Source organism: Vigna unguiculata, chromosome 10 (assembly GCF_037176805.1).
Source record: "Vigna unguiculata cultivar grain cowpea cultivar isolate G323 ecotype 2 chromosome 10, ASM3717680v1, whole genome shotgun sequence".
In the NCBI taxonomy this organism is placed as follows: Eukaryota; Viridiplantae; Streptophyta; class Magnoliopsida; order Fabales; family Fabaceae; genus Vigna; species Vigna unguiculata.
The window spans coordinates 15,279,992-15,301,576 of NC_140801.1; the positions used below are offsets into that span (position 1 = coordinate 15,279,992).

At 33.7% G+C, this 21,585-nt stretch overlaps 1 protein-coding gene across 2 annotated transcripts in view; it reads left to right on the forward strand.

The window, feature by feature from the left end:
* The window catches only part of EMB2730 (Ribonuclease II/R family protein), a 29,208-nt gene extending 13,244 nt beyond the window's left edge, over positions 1–15,964 (forward strand). For both annotated transcript variants that reach the window (XM_028050716.2, XM_028050717.2), the window contains exons 8-14: positions 700–762; positions 873–979; positions 1,065–1,214; positions 5,741–5,900; positions 6,604–6,999; positions 14,072–14,296; positions 15,393–15,964. In XM_028050716.2, the coding sequence (XP_027906517.2) occupies positions 700–762; positions 873–979; positions 1,065–1,214; positions 5,741–5,900; positions 6,604–6,999; positions 14,072–14,296; positions 15,393–15,518 (1,227 nt within the window). In that variant the 3' untranslated portion in view covers positions 15,519–15,964. The remainder of the gene's footprint in view (positions 1–699; positions 763–872; positions 980–1,064; positions 1,215–5,740; positions 5,901–6,603; positions 7,000–14,071; positions 14,297–15,392) is intronic.
* The last annotated feature ends 5,621 nt before the right edge of the window (positions 15,965–21,585 follow it).

Consider the following 21,585-nt stretch of genomic DNA (forward strand, 5'->3'; position numbering starts at 1 on the left):
AATTTAAAGAGCAAGTTGATTAGTTTAGAGAGACTCAAGTATAAGGACAATGTGGAGTATACAAGATAGAATTAGGATTTAAAGGAGACAAAGGAACTCTACCAATTCCTTGAGAAGTCACATTGGCTCTATTGGTCCCGGTATCGCCGTGGGGATTTAAAAGAAGGGCATCATCAAGCATTTATATTTGTTAGAAAAACTGTTTCTGACGTTATTTATAGAGGAGCAATTGCTCTTAAATAGAATACAAAACATAATAACTGAAAAATCCTAATTTGTGATGGATATAATCTATCCCTACAATACAGATCAACAATCGTGTACAATAAATATAAAATATATTGTCAACCCTATTAATCCTTGTTATCCTCTTGAATATGGAATGCAATTAAATCATAATTATATAATTTAAACTGTACAAGGAAATATTAAGTGCAGCATACATCATGGGTATTTGACAATACGATTTAGGAATTTGAATTGATGAACAATTGTTGTAAAAACATGGTAATTCTAAATACCTAGATTTCTAATTCTCAAATTTTTTACTTCCTTACATGATGTTTTAAATTGCTGTTGAGACTGGACTCGAACTTTTCTTACATCTTGTTCTACTTTACCCTTGTAATTATTGTAATTGTTATTTATCACATGTTAATATCTTGTTTTCATACAAATTTGTGTTTTTATTTTGTTCAGATTGACAGGAAGAATCTTACTGAGTTAAAGGTCTATGCCATTGATGTTGATGAGGCTGATGAGGTGAACAATCAAAACTTGTTATTATTTGATTTGGTTGATATTATTCAAGTATTACTCCATTTATCTTCGGAAGCTTATAAGTTTCTTAACTGATGATCCATTATATTTAGCTTGATGATGCTTTGAGTGCAACAAAGTTGCAAGATGGCCGGATTCAAGTTTGGATACATGTTGCAGATCCAACTAGATATGTTCAACCTGGAAGTATAGTGGACAGGTTTGTTGATATTCAAAGAGAAATTTAATTGAATATTCAGTGTTGTGTGTTTCTCTATAATGTAAATGTACTTCATGACTTGCAGAGAGGCTATGAGAAGAGGAACTTCTGTTTTCTTGCCCACTGCTACATATTCTATGTTTCCAGAAAATCTTGCCATGGGGGGCATGAGTTTGCGACAAGGAGAGCTTTGTAATGCAGTTACTGTATCAGTTGTGCTGCATAATGATGGCAGGTAAATTAAAATGTGCTGTAGCATTCTGTGGTATAAATTACTAGGAGTAGAATGTTTCACTGAACAAGTGAGATAACCTGTTAGAACCTGTCTGTTTGAGGAATAAATAGAACTCCATATTTAATAGGTTAGAGGAACAAGGGTGCTGTTGAGGCATGTAATACGTACGGTTGGGAGGTTTCATCATGAAAGACTTAAAAAACCTTTATATCTTTTCCTTTTTGTTTAACTTATGTGAATGTGCTCTAATGGCTGTTGTAAAACTGAATTTGTTCCTCACCCATTGAATTTTTTAAAGCTAAGTTGAATTTTTGTACTAGCCTACTAGTTAAAATGTACTTGTACTTTGTTCTTGTTTCAAGCCTAAAATTTCCTGTATTAGGGCCCTGTTGATAAAGTATGGATGACAGTTTTATTTGGTTTACTGTCTTTTTTCTTGTATTGTATCTGTTAGAATATAATCACAGTTACAAATTTTTAGGAGTTTAACCGTTACAAAATCTAGTAAATTAGGGTGATTGATTCCTAATTATTAGGTGCTTTTATTGTAATTGATTCTATTCAATAGTATAAATACATATTGTGTGGTCTGCATTATACACACTATGCATTCATAACATATACAATTCTATATGGTATTAATAGTTTAAGGTTTCGGTCCAGAATTTTTTTTTTTCCATTTTTTTTCCGGGTGAACAGTACCTGCATCCATTGTGTGCCCCTTTGCTCTATCACCGAGCTCCTTTTTCCTCTGGTGCCCACTGCGATTAGGAACGTCTTCCTCCGGCGACCACTGCACTTTGTTCTTCGTTCCGATCCGCCACTACACGTGCAGCCTCTTCTTGACGCGTCTCTCTCACGTGCCTGCCTCTTCCTGACGTGTCTGTCTCACATGCCTGCCTCTGCTTGCGTTTTTCTCACTGTTGTGGTACGATCCACTTGTCAGCATGTCCTCTATCTTTTTCCTCACACCCAAGCAACTCTTTTTTAGTCCATTTCAGGTTCTTTTCTCATGGCTTCCGAAAGCTCACAATCAAGTACACCCCTCTATTATTACTTTTATCAATGTGAAAAATTGATCGGGACGAGCAACTATAGCTCTTGGGCTGCTGCTGTCCAGCTATGGTTTCAGGGTCAAGGTCGTGTTGACCACTTGACCAAACAGGCCAAAGACATTCCCTGTAATGTCAAGCCCAATGGATACAAATTGATGTCTCCTTATAGCATCCTCTCGTTCTCTATTGATGTCAAATTGCAGCCTCAATACTACGCTTTTACTACCTGTTATGATGTTTGGAACAAAGTCAAGAGAGTATACTCCAATGATGACCACTTGACCAAACAGGCCAAAGACATTCCCTGTAATGTCAAGCCCAATGGATACAAATTGATGTCTCCTTATAGCATCCTCTGGTTCTCTATTGATGTCAAATTGCAGCCTCAATACTACGCTTTTACTACCTGTTATGATGTTTGGAACAAAGTCAAGAGAGTATACTCCAATGATGTTTATCGCCTTTACAATGTTGTCTCCAACCTTACCACTGTGAAGCTGGAAAATATAGATATACAGACATATTTTGGTAAGCTCGATTGCGTCATTGCTGATTTTGAGTCACTTATGCCTTTTGCTAATGATGTAGACAAACATGCTAAACCACGTTCCGGGAAGAGACCGCGTGTGAGGGTGTATGCAGCAGCGGATTGGAACGACGAACTAAATGCGTTGGTCGTCAGAGGAAAAAGAAGCTTGTTAACAGAGCAAAGGGGTGCACGTGGCTATGGACACTGTTCACCCTTAAAAAAAAAGAGAAAAAATTCAAGATCGAAACCTTAAACTACTGATACCATATATGTTATGAAGGTATTGTGTGTCTAATGCAGACCACACAATATGTATTTATACTATTGAATAGAATCAATTACAATAAATACACGTAATAATTAGGAATCAATCATACTAATTTCCAAGATTATGTAACGGTTGATTTTCTAGAAATCTGTAACAACTGATTATATTCTACAGGATTATTCAAAGATCTACAATTGATCAGTCATGTTTGAGTTAAGGGGCACCTAGGATTATATGGACTTCCATGATTGAAGGGCAACTAATCACATGACTCTTAGTCCCAAGCTTTTCAATTCATTGGTCAAAATGACTAAAGAACAAATAATTACAATTGCAAATAGTGATAGTGTACCCATATTGAGATCCAGGAATATAACACTAGAATCATCTATTTGGTAGATTTGCTCTTGATTTAGAGTCTTTATTTTTGGAGATTTATTTCATTTATTTCAGGAGACTTATATCCTTTTATTATTGTTAGATATCTTATCCTTTTTCTTTTGTTTCTGTGTTATTATTTCTTTCTTATCATTATTTGTATTTTAGGTTTAGCTCATATTTTCTATATTATAAATACAGTAACCTGTCTATTTTCTATTCAAGCTATACCTAGTTTTTCACTATATTCAATAGTTATGATCTCGTTTTTCCTTCAAATACCAATGCATTTTTTCTTTTTCATATCATGAAAAGTAATTCCATAATTATTGCTTACTACCTACACATCTTTTCATGGCTTCAACCTTATTATTTGTCACAACCCGTTTAGCACATATAATGTGCCCTAATTGTGGCTGCCACCCCATTATTTGTCGCAATTCCTTAAAACTAAATATTTTGTGATTAGCAAAAGTAAAATGCTTTGCAAGTGTCTCCAAAAGTGCTCTGGATGCTTCAATTGATCTAGTCATGACTTAATGTACACAATATTGTCATCAAAGAATACTAAGACAAACCTTCTAAGAAAAGGTTGTTCTAACAATATCGTTCCTCATGCATCCAAATCTGATGATACCTTACTTTTAAATCAAGTTTTGAAAAATATTTCGCCCCATTTAACTTGTCTAATAACTCCTCAATGATAGGAATGGAAAACTTACTTGGTACAACCACTTTGTTGGGAGCTCTATATTTAATGCAAAACAACAGTTGCCATCTTTCTTTTTAATTCGAATTACTGAACTTGAGTAGGGACTATCGCCAAGCTGAATAACTCCTAAGACCAACATTCTTTTAGCTTGTTTTTCAGTCTTATTATATAGGGTTGAACATTCAATGGATCTACCCATGCCTTTATGGGAATTTTATGATCAATTTCTCTACTTGGAGGCATACCCCGAGGTTTTGCCAAGATACAACTCTAATATTAGTTGTAGTTGCTTTTGTCAATTTCAGCCTGTCTTGTTTTTTTCTAATTTATTTAATCCTTAATTTCAACCACCCACAATACTGACTCTACCTCCACTTGTTACCTTTCTTAATGCTTGATAAGAAACCAAGGTTCTAGATAAGCCTAGGGGGCCCTTAACTTCCATTGTATGTCCTTGCTTTTCAAACCTCATTGCTAAAGTTTTCCAATTATCATCATTTCCCCAAGAGTAACTAACCATGCTACTCCTAAAACCAAGTCCACCCCTCGTAACTCAATCCGTAGGAGACTTGGTTATTGATTCAATCATTGTTTTCAAATGATCAAGTTCCCCTTTAAAAGCTTTCATTCTGACATTGGAAAACACAAAACAAAGAGATAATTACGATTTAACACTTATCACATTGATTTGTAACAGAAATAGACATGTTTGGAAGTAGAACTAAATCAAAGTCGAATGAGATGCCACCCCTTGGTGCTCAAGAGGTCCCTACTTTCTTGTCTAGGGTGACGATAGGTGGGGTACACCTTTCTGGCTCACCACCAACCTCAACCATGATGGCAAATCTGGCTCACCACCAACCTCAACTATGGTGGCAAACATATTGAACATAGGAATAAAAGGGGAAGGATATCAAGTGGCACATTAGGCCCTAAAGTTTCCTCACTAGATAAACTCTTATAGGCTTTGATACCATCATAGAAAGTAGTTTTTAAGCCTAACTCAACTTGTAAGGTGATGTTTGCACCCACTTATGTACTGTAATTTCGTCTTACCTCTAATCTCTATGTGATCTCTAGTACACCTCGTCACTTTGAGAACTAGACATCTCGAGTATGAGACTAGATATTTGTAGGTAGTTTGACAGACAACCTGATAGCTAGTCACACAAGAGGCCCAAGAAACTTGGATTTACTATCTTAAGAAGTGAACTTTAAACCTAACTTAATCTCATAAAACTGGCTTGTGAAATGAGGTTTGTACCCACTTATATATTATAACTTGACTTTATCTCTAGTTGATGTGGGATCTTTAACCAGGATTAATCAAGTGCTAATGATATAAAACTGTTAACTTTTCAAGCCCCTTAATAACTCAAGTCTTTGTTTTTCTATGTACTCAGGTCTTGGATTGCTAATTCCTTTTCTGTTGAAACATGTTAACATACGGGCATAGAAGGGTCATTTGAAATATCTGCTGAATCCCTGCTTTATTTTTCCTGTCAATGAAGTCTTCAAAGACATTGCAGTGACAATAATAACTAAATGACATTCTAATATTGATGTGCACTGTGGGTGTAACAGCATTGCAGAATATTCAGTGTTTAACTCAGTGATTAAACCAACATACATGCTGACATATGAGAGTGCATCCGAGCTACTCCATTTGAATCTTCAGGAGGAGGGTGAGCTCAGAATTTTGTCTGAGGCTGCAAACCTTAGGTCAAATTGGCGGCGTCAACAGGTATGTTTTAGTTTGTTCTTTTAACTCAGGCATATAAAATTTTTTGTTTGGAGGTATCTGAGTGTTTTCTTTCTTAGTTTTGATTGAAGGAATTCATTCTAGCTTACGTCAGATAATGTTTTATATTTGAAAAATCACATATCTAGTATTCTGTTGAGGAAGGTTTTCCATTAACTTCTTCAATGGTTCCAAGTTATTGCAGGTTCTAACTACCTTATTAACCTTAGAACTGTCAATTATTTATCCATCAATATGTATATTATGTCAAGAGTCTTTGGTCCATTCCACGGAACCTAGTATTAAATTTCCAATAACAATGTTAGTACTCTGTTCTGCAATTTGTCGAATAACATGGAAGTTCATTACCCTCTGATAAGTTACAACAACTTTGCTTTATTGTTTAATATTTCGTTATTTAGCAAAGAAACCACAAATATTGTCATGTAGGATGGGTTTCATTTTTTACCTATTTTTTTTTTCTTGCTGCAGAAAAGCTTCTTTGATCTAACACGCATAGGAATGTCTATCCTCTATTGATTATAGTTCAATAATTGTTTTTATCTGAGTGCTTGAATGGATTTGGCAGTGATTGAAGCCCATGCATGTGAATTCATAAAGGCATTTGGAATGATTTACATATATTAAAAATTGTGGAGAATTATTATCCTCTATAAGTAAATATTTCATTCCTGCCCATGTTCAGGGTGCAATCGAGACATCAACGTTAGATACTCGGATTAAAGTATTTAATCCAGAGGATCCAGAGCCATCATTAAAACTTTATGTGGAAAACCAGGCAGATCCTGCCATGCGATTAGTCTTTGAGATGATGATACTCTGTGGAGAAGCTATTGCCACGTTTGGATCTCAGAATGACATTCCCTTACCATACAGGGGACAGCCGCAATCAGATATAAATGTTTCTGAATTTTCCCATCTTCCAGAAGGACCTGTTAGGAGCTCTGCACTGGTCAGGGTAATGCGTGCGGCTGAAATTGATTTCAGGAAGCCAGCACGCCATGGTGTTTTGGGGATTCCTGGTTATGTTCAGTTTACATCTCCCATCCGTAGATATTTGGATCTTCTTGCACATTATCAAGTAAGTCGTTTTCAATTTTATAGTTCATAGTTATAATATATTGCAGATATTGATGCTTCTAGTTCTACATACTTGCGATGCAATTTGAATTTTTAAGAAGGAATTAGGAAAGTGAAACAAAATGAAAATATCATGGAACATGTTTCCTTCAATGAGGGACAGGATGCAGACTGAGCATCATTGGGCATTATTAAAAGGATTCCATCAATTAAGAAATATGCTGCTGGTGAAATCAAACTAAAATTTTTTCAGCATGCAATTTTCTTAGGAGTTATGTGCTGTTGTTACAAGTCTGACATTGAGTAGAATGAACTACTTGATTTGGTAACTCAGCCTAGAGGTTTTCCAACCTAATGAACTAGTATTTTAGGTTGGATTCCCATTGTGTTCAACAATTGGTACTTTTATCAAGAGTTGGGCTACAGAAAAGGCTACCTATAGTATAATGAAATGATAAGGGAGTGAGGTCGTCAAAGGGAAATTATCACTGGGTTCGTGCAGAAAGAGTAAAAGTTGCTGAGGACATTGGGCATTAAAGGAGGTCACAATGTCAGGATTTCCGCATAGAATGCCCCACTTGATTTGGTGCTAAGCCTTGAGGTTCTAGTCCTTTGGGTTCAATTTTCCTCTTGTGCTTTAGTTCTGTTGAGAATAAAGAAGATAGGGATTGAGATTAATCTCCCTTGTGTATAAACCACACATAGGGTAATCTATTTATAATAGAGAGAGGTACAAGTAAAAAGAGTAACTGAAAATAAATAGAGTAAATAGAAGATATTGTTTGATATTGTGGTTATCAATATCTAACAATATCTTAATAATATCAAACTATATCTAACACTCCCACTCAAGCTGGAGCATACAAATCGTATGTGCCAAGCTTGTTACAAATATAATCAATTCTAGGCCCCCGTAAAGACTTTGTAAAAATATCTGCTAACTGATCACTTGAGTTAACAAACTCAGTCTTGATGTCTCCAGACATAACCTTTTCCCGAACGAAATGACAATCAATCTCAATGTGTTTAGTCCTCTCATGAAAGACAGGATTAGAGCTAATATGAAGGGCAGGCTGATTGTCACACACAAGTGTCATTTGAGTAATATCTCCAAATTGTAACTCTTGAAGCAATTGCTTGAGCCAAATAAGTTCACAGGCAGCTGAGGCCATAGCTCTATATTCTGCTTCTGCACTAGATCTTGCTACAACACTCTGTTTCTTATTTTTCAACGAGATCAAGTTACCACCAATGGAGACACAATATCCAGATGTAGATCTTCTATCAGAAGGAGATCCTGCCCAATCAGCATCTGAATAACAAACAACTCTTGTATGGTTATTAGAACCATATAACAATCCTTTTCCAGGAGATTTTTTAATATACTTCAAGATGCGAATGACTGCATTCCAACTGCATTCCAATGATCTTCACATGGAGAATTAAGAAATTGGCTTACCACACTGATTGCAAAGGAAATGTCAGGACGAGTAACGGTAAGATAATTCAATTTCCCAACCAATCGTCTATACTGCTCAGGATCAGATATAGGCTCCCCCTGATTTGGTAGAAGTTTAGTATTGGGATCCATGGGTGTATCAACAGACTTTGAACTCATCAACCCAGTTTCCTCCAGAATATCCATGGCATACTTTCTTTGAGATATAACAATACCATCATTGGACTGTGCCACCTCAATACCCAAGAAATATCTGAGTTTGCCAAGATCTTTGGTCTGAAAATGGTGACAGATATGTTGTTTGAACTGAGAGATGCCATGGTTGTTACTCCCTGTAAGAACGATGTCATCAACATATACTATCAAGTAAACACATCCAGCACTCGAGTGTTGATAAAAAACAGAATGATCTGTTTCACACCGAGTCATACCAAATTGTTGAACAACATTGCTAAACTTTCCAAACCAGGCCCTAGGAGATTGTTTTAGGCCATATAGTGATTTGCGAAGACGACATACCATCCCAGAAGACTCCCCCTGAGCAACAAATCCAGGAGGTTGCTCCATATAGATTTCCTCTTGCAAATCACCATTGAGGAAAGCATTTTTAACATCCAGTTGATAAAGAGGCCATTGTTGAAGAGCAGCCATGGCGATAAATAAACGAACAGAAGCCATCTTTGCCACGGGGGGAAAAGTATCTCCATAATCCAACCCAAAAATTTGAGTATAACCTTTGGTTACAAGACGAGCTTTGAGGCGATCAATAGTACCATCAGGTCCAACTTTGATAACAAACACCCACCTGCAACCAACAACATATTTCCCAGACGGCAACGGGACCAGTTCCCAAGTTCCACTATTATGAAGAGCACTTAATTCATCTGCCATGGCCTGACGCCAACCAGGATGGGCTAAAGCGTCACGGACAGTTTTTGGAATGGTCACAGAAGAAAGAGAGGAAAGACATGTATAAAAAGGTAATGATAAGCGATGATAACTCAAAGCAATATAATGGGGAGAGGGATTACGGGTAGAACGCATACCTTTTCGGAGGGCAATGGGAAGGTCAGACTCAGGTGTCAGAGCCGGAGGAGACAAAGTAGTTGGCACTGGAATGGAGTCACATGGTGGTGGTTGTGATCGATTACGGCGACTATAAACCTGAAGAGGTGGTGGAGGAGCAGGTGACTGTGGAGCAGGAACCGAGGGTGAAGAAGACACAGTAAGAGGGTCACAAACAATAGGAACATTAAAGGTATTAGAAGAGTTGTCAAAATTGGATGGAGTCAGAGGTAAAGATTGACTCTTAAAATAAAGGGAGAACTCATTAAAGGTGACATCTGCAGACACAAAATAACGGTTAAGAAAAGGAGAAAAACATTTGTATCCTCTTTGTGATCTTGTAAACCCTAAGAAAACACACTTATGTGATCTAGGAGAAAGCTTGTCAAGACCAGGACTAAAATTATGAACAAAACATGTAGACCCGAAAACTCTTAAAGGTAAGGGATGAAGAGGTTCATGAGGGAATAAAATGGAGTGAGGTATGTTATTCTTTAAAACCGAAGAAGGCGTACGATTAATGAGATAACAGGCAGTAAGAATGGCATCACCCCAGAAATGTTCAGGAACCTCGCCATGAATTAAAAGAGTGCGAGTGGTTTCCATAAGATGTCTATTTTTACGTTCAGCTACACCATTTTGTTGAGGGGTATAAGCACAAGAAGTTTGATGCAGAATGCCGTGAGAAGCCATAAATTGTTTGAAAGAATGAGAAAGATACTATTGATCCAATTTTGACAACTCTTCTAATACCTTTAATGTTCCTATTGTTTGTGACCCTCTTACTGTGTCTTCTTCACCCTCGGTTCCTGCTCCACAGTCACCTGCTCCACAGTAAACTGCTCCTCCACCACCTCTTCAGGTTTATAGTTGCCGTAACCGATCACAACCACCACCATGTGACTCCACTCAAGTGCCAACTACTCTGTCTCCTCCGACTCTGACACCTGAGTCTGACCTTCCCATTGCCCTCCGAAAAGGTATGCGTTCTACCGTAATCCCTCTCCCCATTATATTGCTTTAAGTTATCATCGATTATCATTACCTTTTTACACATGTCTTTCCTCTCTTTCTTCTGTGATCATTCCAAAAACTGTCCGTGACGCTTTAGCCCATCCTGGTTGGCGTCAGGCCATGACAGATGAATTAAGTGCTCTTCATAACAGTGGAACTTGGGAACTGGTCCCGTTGCCATTTGGGAAATCTGTTGTTGGTTGCAGGTGGGTGTTTGCTATCAAAGTTGGACCTGATGGTACTATTGATCGCCTCAAAGCTCGTCTTGTGGCCAAAGGTTATACTCAAATTTTTGGTTGGATTATGGAGATACTTTTTCCCCTGTGGCAAAGATGGCTTCTGTTCGTTTATTTATCGCCATGGCTGCTCTTCAACAATGGTCTCTTTATCAACTAGATGTTAAAAATGCTTTCCTCAATGGTGATTTGCAAGAAGAAATCTATATGGAGTAACCTCCTGGATTTGTTGCTCAGGGGGAGTCTTCTGGGATGGTATGTCGTCTTCGCAAATCCCTATATGGCCTAAAACAATCTCCTAGGGTCTGGTTTGGAAAGTTTAGCAATGTTGTTCAGCAATTTGGTATGACTTGGTGTGAAGCAGATCATTCTGTCTTTTATCAACACTCGAGTGCTGGATGTGTTTACTTGATAGTATATGTTGATGACATCGTTCTTACAGGGAGTAACAACCATGGCATCTCTCAGTTGAAACAACATCTTTGTCACTATTTTCAAACCAAAGATCTTGGCAAACTCAGATATTTCTTTGGTATTGAGGTGACACAGTCCAATGATGGTATTGTTATATCTCAGAGAAAGTATGCCATGGATATTCTGGAGGAAACTGGGTTGATGAGTTCAAAGTCTGTTGATACACCCATGGATCCCAATACTAAACTTCTACTAAATCAGGGGGAGCTTATATCTGATCCTGAGCAGTATAGAAGATTGGTTGGGAAATTGAATTATCTTACCGTTACTCGTCTTGACATTTCCTTTGCAGTCAGTGTGATAAGCCAATTTCTTAATTCTTCATGTGAAGATCATTGGAATGCAGTCATTCGCATCTTGAAGTATATTAAAAAATCCCCTGGAAAAGGATTGTTATATGGTTCTAATAACCATACAAGAGTTGTTTGCTATTCAGATGTTAATTGGGCAGGATCTCCTTCTGATAGAAGATCTACATTTGGGTATTGTGTCTCCATTGGTGGTAACTTGATCTGGTGGAAAAGTAAGAAACAGAGTGTTGTAGCAAGATCCAGTGCCGAAGCAGAATATAGCTATGGCCTCAGCTACCTGTGAACTTGTTTGGCTCAAACAATTGTTTAAAGAGTTACAATTTGGAGATGTTACCCAAATGACCCTTGTGTGTGACAATCAGGCTGCTCTTCATATTAGCTCTAATCCTGTCTTTCATGAGAGGACCAAACACATTGAGATTGATTGTCATTTCATTCGGGAAAAGATCATGTCTGGAGACATCAAGACTGAGTTTGTTAACTCAGGTGATCAGTTAGCAAATATTTATACCAAGTCTTTACGGGGGCCTAAAATTGATTATATTTGTAACAAGTTTGGCACATACGATTTGTATGCTCCAGCTTGAGGGGGAGTGTTAGATATTGTTTATATATTGTTTGATATTATTAAGATATTGTTAGATATTGTTAATCACAGTAAATAATATCTTCTATTTACTCTATTTATTTTCAGTTACTCTTTTTAATTGTACCTCTCTCTATTATAAATAAATTACCCTATGTGTGGTTTATACACAAGGGAGATTAATCTCAATCTCTATTTTCTTTATTTTCAACACTTACTAAGGAAAGTTGTGACATAATATTCAATGTTACTTTTTTTCTTCCATTCTTGATTTTCTCCTTTCCTTTTTTGGATTTTCTTGTCAATCTTCAATGTAATCGTTAGATCTTCTATGGATTTTTGCAAATCTTCAATCAATAGATTTTTCTTTTTATTTCTTGTCTTGTATCCACAAGATACTTGATATAGGAAGTATTGATGTGATATTCTCTTCCAACATTCATATTTTCTCTATCAAAAGAAATATATAAAATATAATATACAATATTTAATTTGTACATAATGTTTGAGGATATAAGATATTTTCATAAATATGATCATTGACATTTCAATTTGATTGGTTTGATACAAATGACAAAAGAAGAAAAAAAAGAACGTAGTTAGTACAGTTGTAATTACATAACTATAAGAAACTATTATAAATAGTCTTTTTAGGTGAGAAGGGAGTATTTTGTTGTTTTGATAAAGGAAGTTAGGAGAGAAAGGTCCTCTCAAAAGACCTGGGGTTTGTGTACATTGTTGTTTCCTATTCTTACTATATTGGTAGAACAGTTTGTTCATAATAAATCGTACAAGAACTGTCTGGGTTTTGAAGATATGATTTGTCTATTAAATCCTTTCTTTCTTTATTTAACTTATTCAAAAGGATTATGATCATTGTAATCATGATAATAACAAATATTAGAATAAGAATTCTTAATAAAGAAATTAAATCATAAAGCGTTAGACTCATCCATTTGGTCATATGATGTATCGTCTCATCAATTCATCATGAATGGTCTTATGGATTTTGATCTTTTCTCTACTAATATTACCGCTTCACTTCGTTTGATGAGCTTTGCTATTGTAATTTGACTTTTTGAGTCGTCTGGTCAACTCATATTTGAGTAGTCTGATGAGTCACTTTGTTTTGTCTAACGCGTGTTACTTTGGGCTTTCGTTATTTGATGGTGTATGGCTTAATATCGTCTGATCAGTACTGTTTGACTTGCGTCGTCTATTTTGTGTCAGAGTAGACTTTGACAAATTTGTGTGTAACTTTGTGATCGCATGTTAGATATATTGCAAATATATCAGGTACTTTCATAAATAAGCATCAGACTATGAATAGCAATGTGTGTATAAACATTATTTTACAGCATCTAATCAATACAGTCTTTTGTAATGTATGATGGGTTACTTATAGTCTAACATTAGTGTCAGGGGTTTATTTATTTGTCAGACTATTTATGTCTTAGCCTATTTATGCCTTAGCCTATTTATACCTTATTTATTTGTCAGACTATTTATGCCTTAGCCTAAAATAGGCTTCGATACTGTTTTATTATTTAGATTTAGATGTAGCTGAACTCCACAAAATCAGCTATTGAGTGAGCTTTAGGGTGCTTTCATTCCTTTAGTACGCTCGTAACTTTTCATCTCATTGATTTTCCTTTTTCGAATCAATTTTTTAGTCATACCATTTGGGTTATCTATGATGAATCACTCAGCTGGGAAAATAAATGCCGTTGTATATTTGTATGTAATGATGTAATAGATGTATTAATTGGATTTATTTGTGTAAAACATAGCGTAGAAGACTTATGTTTAAAACTTGATTAATTGGATTTGCATGTTACTGAAATACACTACTCCATCTCGGTATTTTATTATTCTAAAGACACTTTTCTATCTCTGTTTTCATTGTCTGGAATGTTTCTTTTCTTTAGGTTAAGGCATTCCTTAGAGGCGAGCCTCCACCCTTTACAGCTGGAAAGCTTGAAGGGATTGCAGCTGTTATCAATGAGAATGTTAGAACAGTGAGGAAACTCTCAAACAGCAGTCTTCGATACTGGATACTAGAATATTTACGAAGACAACCAAAAGAGAAATCATATCGTGCCTTGGTTCTTAGATTTTTGAAAGATCGAATTGCAGCTCTTTTGCTGGTGGAGGTAAGCACTTGGCTGGTTTCCGTTATGTAATTTATTTGGCATTCCATGTCATTTGTTGGTTGTTGCTGTAGGAAATCTCAGTGTATAATGCATACAAAATTGCTAACTTCCTAAAATTAGAGTTATGGATGACTTTACTCTTTTGAGATCTACGGCAAATTGTAATCTCAATGTTATTAATCTGATAGGAATGATGAAATAATTTCTTAGGTTACCTTCTCCAGATGTACTGGAATACAAAACATCATGATTATAGGGAGGCTAATCATCAAATTTTACTATTTTTATTTGGTTGGGTTAGAGATCCTACGTAGATTAGATATAAAGTCAAGTTACGATTTTAAAGTGGGAAGTCGATTTTGTGGGATCGAGTTAAATTTATAGTCCAATAATCAATATGTGTCAAAGTATATCCTAAGTTTGATGGGCTTGTCACCCACCACCTACAAATATCTAGTCTTGCACACTAGATGTTAATGCCTTGACGTGAGGGGTGTGTTAGAAATTCCTTATTAATTAGAGATAAGATCAAATTATAGTTTATAATGGAAGTAATCTTCAATTTACATGTCGGTATTATAAGATTAAATTAAATTTAAAATTCACTTTTTAATAGGATGCACTTAGAGTCATTACTTTTGCCATTACACACTTTTTACAAGGGTGGTTTTTTGGAAAATTTAGTTTGATAAAATATAATTTCAGTGAGAAAAGGTTTTCCGAAATAAATGTCTTATTATCCTAATAATGCAGATATTAAAAGTGTTCTGGTATCATAATGTGTTAGGAACCAGAATTGAAAAGAGAAATAAGAGTAATATTTTTTATTGAATAGACCGAAAAGAACAAATAGGAGAGCACTCTCTCCTCGAAGGGTTTCCCCTTCACAAAGAGTGAAGCTCAATCTACAAAATTCACTTTCTTCCCCTCTCCTCTCCTCCATGTGTCCTGACATAATGCAGATAATTACATGGCCATGTTTAGTCCTCGTAGATATTGCTTTTAACGGTGCCTTGCCCCATGTTGAATATGGAGGCACGATGCAAATTGTGATATTGTATTATTTTTTACTTTGTAGTGTGATTTTCGTTTGCAGGTTGGATTTCAAGCCTCTGCCTGGGTCCCTCTTGGATCACAGATAGGGGATGAAGTATTAGTTAAAGTTGAAGAAGCGCATCCGCGTGATGATATTCTTTTTCTGAAGGAGGTTGCAAAAGAGTGAGCTAAGATAGGATTTTGATTACACTTTATCATTGTTCAACGATTTATTCAAAACGGGTAAGCATCTCTCCACATCGCTCATCTTGGCTGGTACGATGCAACTCCTTCCTTGTCAATTGCATGGAAAAGAGATCATACTTCACTGCCAGAATTTCATTATTTGGAACTTTGTCAAGTTGTTCAAATCTTTGAAGTGTCATTTCTGGCAGAGAAGTTATGGATGGAAGTTATAGCCGACATATCAAGCTGCTAGTGTACAGTCCTCCAAACATTTTCTCATTCTGGTGATTTGTTGTGGTAGTAGTAGCATACATGTAACCAAAATCAGCCTCTTCTTTTTTTCTTTTTTCTCTTTTCTTTTATTCAAAACGCATGGTAAAGTAATTTGTATGTTACTCCCACCTACTCATACCTCTATAATTGATCATCAAGGGCTTTACATCCTCAGGTTTTGAGATTATGTAGATTATTCCTACTAACATAATCACAAAGCCCTATTAACAATTTATATGTGTATATAGATGAGAGTTTGTGAACTTGATTGTAGATCACTTTGTTAAAATTGAATTTTGCTGGATGGAACAGAACATAAAATAAACATTTTTGTAACATGTATTTGTATTTTAATGTTAGATAACTTTTCTAGCAACCTTGCATATACAATTAGAGACATTTTGATAACTTTAAATAGAGGATACCTTATTATAGATACAGGTACACTTTTAACTTCCTCTGCTTCACTAATAGGGATGACTCTTCCTGCATTCCGTTTACTCATTTTACGTATACATTTTCACTTTAAAATAAGTCTAAATCTTTGGAACATCCCTTCGGCTCCTTGCGGACTGAGTAAATCCGGAAGCATATACCTTTTAGGCTGTTTCTTCCCGAACTCCATCAATTTTTTTCCTATATTCCATCCAGTTGTTCTCGCACCCTATCACGGAAATATACACTTTCGGAAATTTCAATAAGGGATTTCTACTTGTACCTCTAAGATTTTTTCAGCATCTCTAAAAAAATTTCAAATTTTAAAATTATTCTTTGACCATTTAATTACAATAATACAGATCGCATTCTCAAATTATATTTGGATGTCTGATAAAAATATTTTCGGATGTCCGTGAAGAATTTGGACATCTGGAAGTACAAAAAATATATACCGAATGAATTTCAAAAATATATATATCAATATATCAACTTTTGAAATATATATATATATATATATATATATATATATATATATATATATATATATATATATATATATATATATATATATATATATATATATGGCTTGGAAGCTTGCTCACATTGTAATCTAGCCTCCATGCTCCTTCGAGATACAACCCTAACTCCTAGAAAATGTGAATAGAACTCCTAGAAAATATGAATGGAAGTCTAGAAGCAAAGTTATACGTGTGTGAAGGGATGATAGTCTATTAGTGGTGGTGGTGTTTCTTTATCCTCCTAGGCTAGCCTATTTAAAGAAAAAGAGATATATGAACCAACTAACCTTATTCAATATATTCTTCAAATATATTCCTACAAAATAAAATGGTATTATCTACTGTAAAAATTTATAGGTAACACTCAAAATTTGTAGATAAAAGTGATTTATCTATGGATAACCTAATAAAAATAAGTAGATAAAAACATCGTAGTTTAATTACTTACAAATATTCGTAGGTAATTACCTCTAGATATATCGGCATCTTTGTTATTATCAAGAGTTTTGAACAAAACAAATCTAAAACTAAATCAGAAATAGACAAAACAAGCTCAATCAAGTGACACACGATACTGCAACAACGCAACACAATCAAAATTCTCCATCCATTTATATTATCATTATCAATACAAGAACGCAAAGACAAGAAACAAAAGAATGACAATATCCCTATCATTACCTACGAACAATAACCTTCACAAAAATCTCCACTCTAAGGTGTCAAATATACATACTGAAAAATCGGTAAGAATTTTTTTTTACTTTACCTAAAAAAAATCTGTATGTAACTTATTTTTAATATCTTTATGTAATACCTACTTTACCTACAAATTAAAATATGTATATATTTATTTATAGGTAAATGGCATTTTTCTTGTAATAAAACTAATTCAGCTCCTTTTGACCTCTTTGACTTCTCGAACTTCTAGATGCAATTTCCTAATCAGTGAGGCTTCCCTTTGACCAAACTTCTAACTTCATGCCGCAACATTCTTTGAATCTCTCTTAATTGTAATCTGTCCAACTATTAGTCTATGCTTTTCCGCACTTGCTTCCTACTAGGATTCATGATGTTTGTCTTCTAATAAAATAGAATTTGGCAGCTGACTAATTTTACTTGGCCAGCTTTCTAGGCTTTCATCATCTCTTAAATTCTCATCTTCAACCTGTTGGAAGCACATCTAAACTTCAAATTAGTTAAGTAAAAAAGTTTGGACCAAAGATAAAATCAAGGAAACTCTAGACTAGACTAGTCCTAAGAACTCAAAACAAACCAAACAAAATTTCACTCTAAAACCACCTTTTTTAACACATTTTTACTAAAACTAAGACTTAGAAGAGAGAATGAAAAAGCTCTAAAAACAGAAAATAAAGAAGAGAAAACTCCAAAAAGAAGTTCTCTAAAGCACAAAAATATATGCCTATTTGACACTTGACACCAAGCTCTAGTCCTAAGGAAGGTGGGAGGGAGATGAAAATTATTTCATATACTGATGGAGTAAGGAGCATGATGAATGGGATTATGTGTAGTAGACCGCATCTGGAGCATGTTGTTAATTTGGCGGGTCTTTCTTCCTACACCTCCAAACATTTCTTCTGCACCTCCAAAACTTTTTTAAATTTCCAAAATATCCTTTGACCATCTAAGAAAATTCACGGACATCACACCCCCAAAAATACTTCCAGATGTCGACTTTCGAAAGTCAAAATATATGACTTCCATAAGTCAAAATATATCACCACAAATCAACTTCCCGAAGTCAAAATATATAATCGGAAGTCAACTTCCAAAAGTCAAATTATATCACCGGAAGTCAAAAATCATTACCGGAAATCAAAAAACATTACCGGAAGTCGACTTCCGGAGATAAAAAAATTAAGTCAATTTTAAAACACATATTAAAAATTATAAAACATATAAATTAAAAAATAAAAATACTTTAAAAAATAAAAAAAATAAGTTATAAAAATACTAAATAAAAAATTGAAAAATAAAATTGAAAAATAATTTAAATTTAAATAATAAAATTTAAATTTAAAATATATATATATATATATATATGTATATACTAGCGAATTTCACGTGTATCCGAATTTTTTAATTTTTATAAGATCAATAATATTTATTTTTAAAATATATATAATAAATTTTAAAATAGTTGTTAAATAAAATAACTGTTTAAAATTTTTTTTAAAATAACGGTCAAAATAAAAAAGATTTAAAAGAAAACGGTTACAGAAAAAATAATTATAAAATAATTAATTTTTAAAATAGTAATTAAGGGTAAAATTGGAAAATAAAAAGTGGACACAAAAAGAGGAATCCCCTTTATATATTGTTATAGATATATTTTCTTTTTTATCTTTTTTTTTTAATTTAAAGTTTTATTATTTTAAAATGAATTTAAATATTAAATAAAATTAAATGAAGCAGAATAATTTTCTTTTTTAATTTTTTGTTTTTTTATATAAAGTTTAATATTATTTTAATTTTACTTATTTTTATATTTATATTTATTTTTCAGTATATTAAATACAAATAAAATTATATATATAGATATTAATATTTTTTTAAAAATATATACTAAGAAATATGAAAACATAAAAAATAAATAAAATAATAAACTAAAAAATCATTAAAAGTTAAAAAATGTAAATTTTAAAAAGAATTAAAAATATTCAAAATAAAATTTGTTTTTTTACTTACGGAAGTCAACTTTCGGAGAATTTTTTTTGACTTCCGGGAATATTTTTTGACTTCGAGAAGTCGACTTCTAGGAATATTTTTGGACTTCCGGAAGTCGATTTCCGGTGATAATTTTTGACTTCTGGAAGTTGACTTCCGGTGATACATTTTGACTTCCGGAAATCGACTTCCGGTGATATATTTTGACTTTCGGAAGTCGACATAATTTTCGGGGTGTGGTGTCTGCGGGTTTTCATAAATGGTCAAAGGATTTTTTGGGAATTTAAAGAAAATTTGGAGGTGTAGAAGAAATTTTGGAGGTGCAGGAAGAAAGACCCTAATTTGGCTATAGGTTCATGGAATATCTTGGTCGTGTTACTTGTGAAGCTTTGAAATAAGATATCATAATGGAACATTATTGTCTAGTTGATAGTCAAAGTTTTGTATATCTAGTTGATCATTTGATCTACCATAAGAGGACCAACACATAAAAGATTTGGAGCCATGGTGAAAAATTGTGATGATTGACTCTTGAATCATGTGCCTAATGAAGAACATAAAAGATTGTCTAACGGGAATGTATATGTCTGGACAAATTCTTATAATCTGAAGCATGTATTAATAATGTTTAGATTTAATTGTCTTCACAATTCGTTGTTATTTTTGTTTTCTAAATTATATATATATAATTAAAAGAAACAGTACATTACTCTATTGTAATACTTTTAATTGACTAAATTAGGTATCTTGACGAAAAAAATTAATTTTTTTTATATAGTTCTAAATAAATAGTTTTAGTAGTTTCTGAATTTAGATAGGATTTGAGATTGTATTCTAAAAGATGGAAAATAAAAATAATATAGCTTCGATAATTGTTTAGCTTAGGGCATGCATGGAGGACCCTGCAGTGAACCTGGTCCATTTGATAATCGAGTGTCGTAGTGTGCATTTAATTATCGACACAACCTTTACAAGTTGGAATTATGTTGCTGGATCAAACTGCCTACATTCAATTTTTTCCTTTCTCCATTTTTATTGACACAATTATATGTTTTTGACCCCACACACCTCATAATTCATTCAGAAACTTGCACGCTTAATTGATGAAAATATTTAAAGGCAAGATATATAATAATAATATACAAAACATATTAATTTTACAACAGGAACATTAGTTTTTCTTTAAGAATCTTTAAACACATAAAAATTAAAATCAAATTAATTTCTTTATCATTTAAGACTAATTATGTATAACTTGCAAAATTTAGTATATATATCTTTTAAAATTTTATTTTAACTTAATATTAATAAATTATTCTTAATAATTTCACATTTAAAAGTTGAACTCGATGATGATTTAAATATATTTTTTATTTTTTATTAGATAAAATCGTAATAAAATTTCAGCTTTTAAGATGGATGCACTGTTTCAACAAATTTTAACATTAAAAGTTATTATCGATTCGATCTTAAACAACTCTAACATCTTATTCTTAGAGATACAAATTGGTTTCTAGAAATATCACCTCTCCTGATAACAAAATCATTTCTTTTAAAATTCTGTCAAGTAATGTTTTTATCTATTGTTATAATGATTTTTCAAATTTTATTTACTATTATAAATGTTTTTAATGTGGTCTTACTTTTTTAAAGATAAGTAATTTACTATCTTGGGTAATTTAATGATAATAAGACTATGATAAATATGTGATATAAAAAAACATAGTAGTATTTGGAAAGAGTTAAAAGAATACGGGCTTGCATTGCATCAAAAGGTGCAATAAATGGTTGGTGTCGACAACACACTGAGATCCCTCATGGAAAGTGCATGTGCTATTCAAGCATGCTAACCACTGTTTTATTTTCATTTCCTTTTTTATATATATTCTATATATATGTCAAAGTTATAGGTAAGTTAGGGATTAATTTTCTTAAAGAAATATCACTGAAATAAGTTATCCTTTTCTAACTATACCTCAGTAATTGTGTTCACTGACCAGTTTGAATTAAATTTAGAAAAATTAAAATCAAAACTAAATATCTTAAATTAATCACTTTATTGGTTTGGTTTGGATTAAATTACGAAACTAGTTGGACGCTTATAAAAGATGGTGTCACACGCATAAATCTTGTTTATAAATTGTACACAAG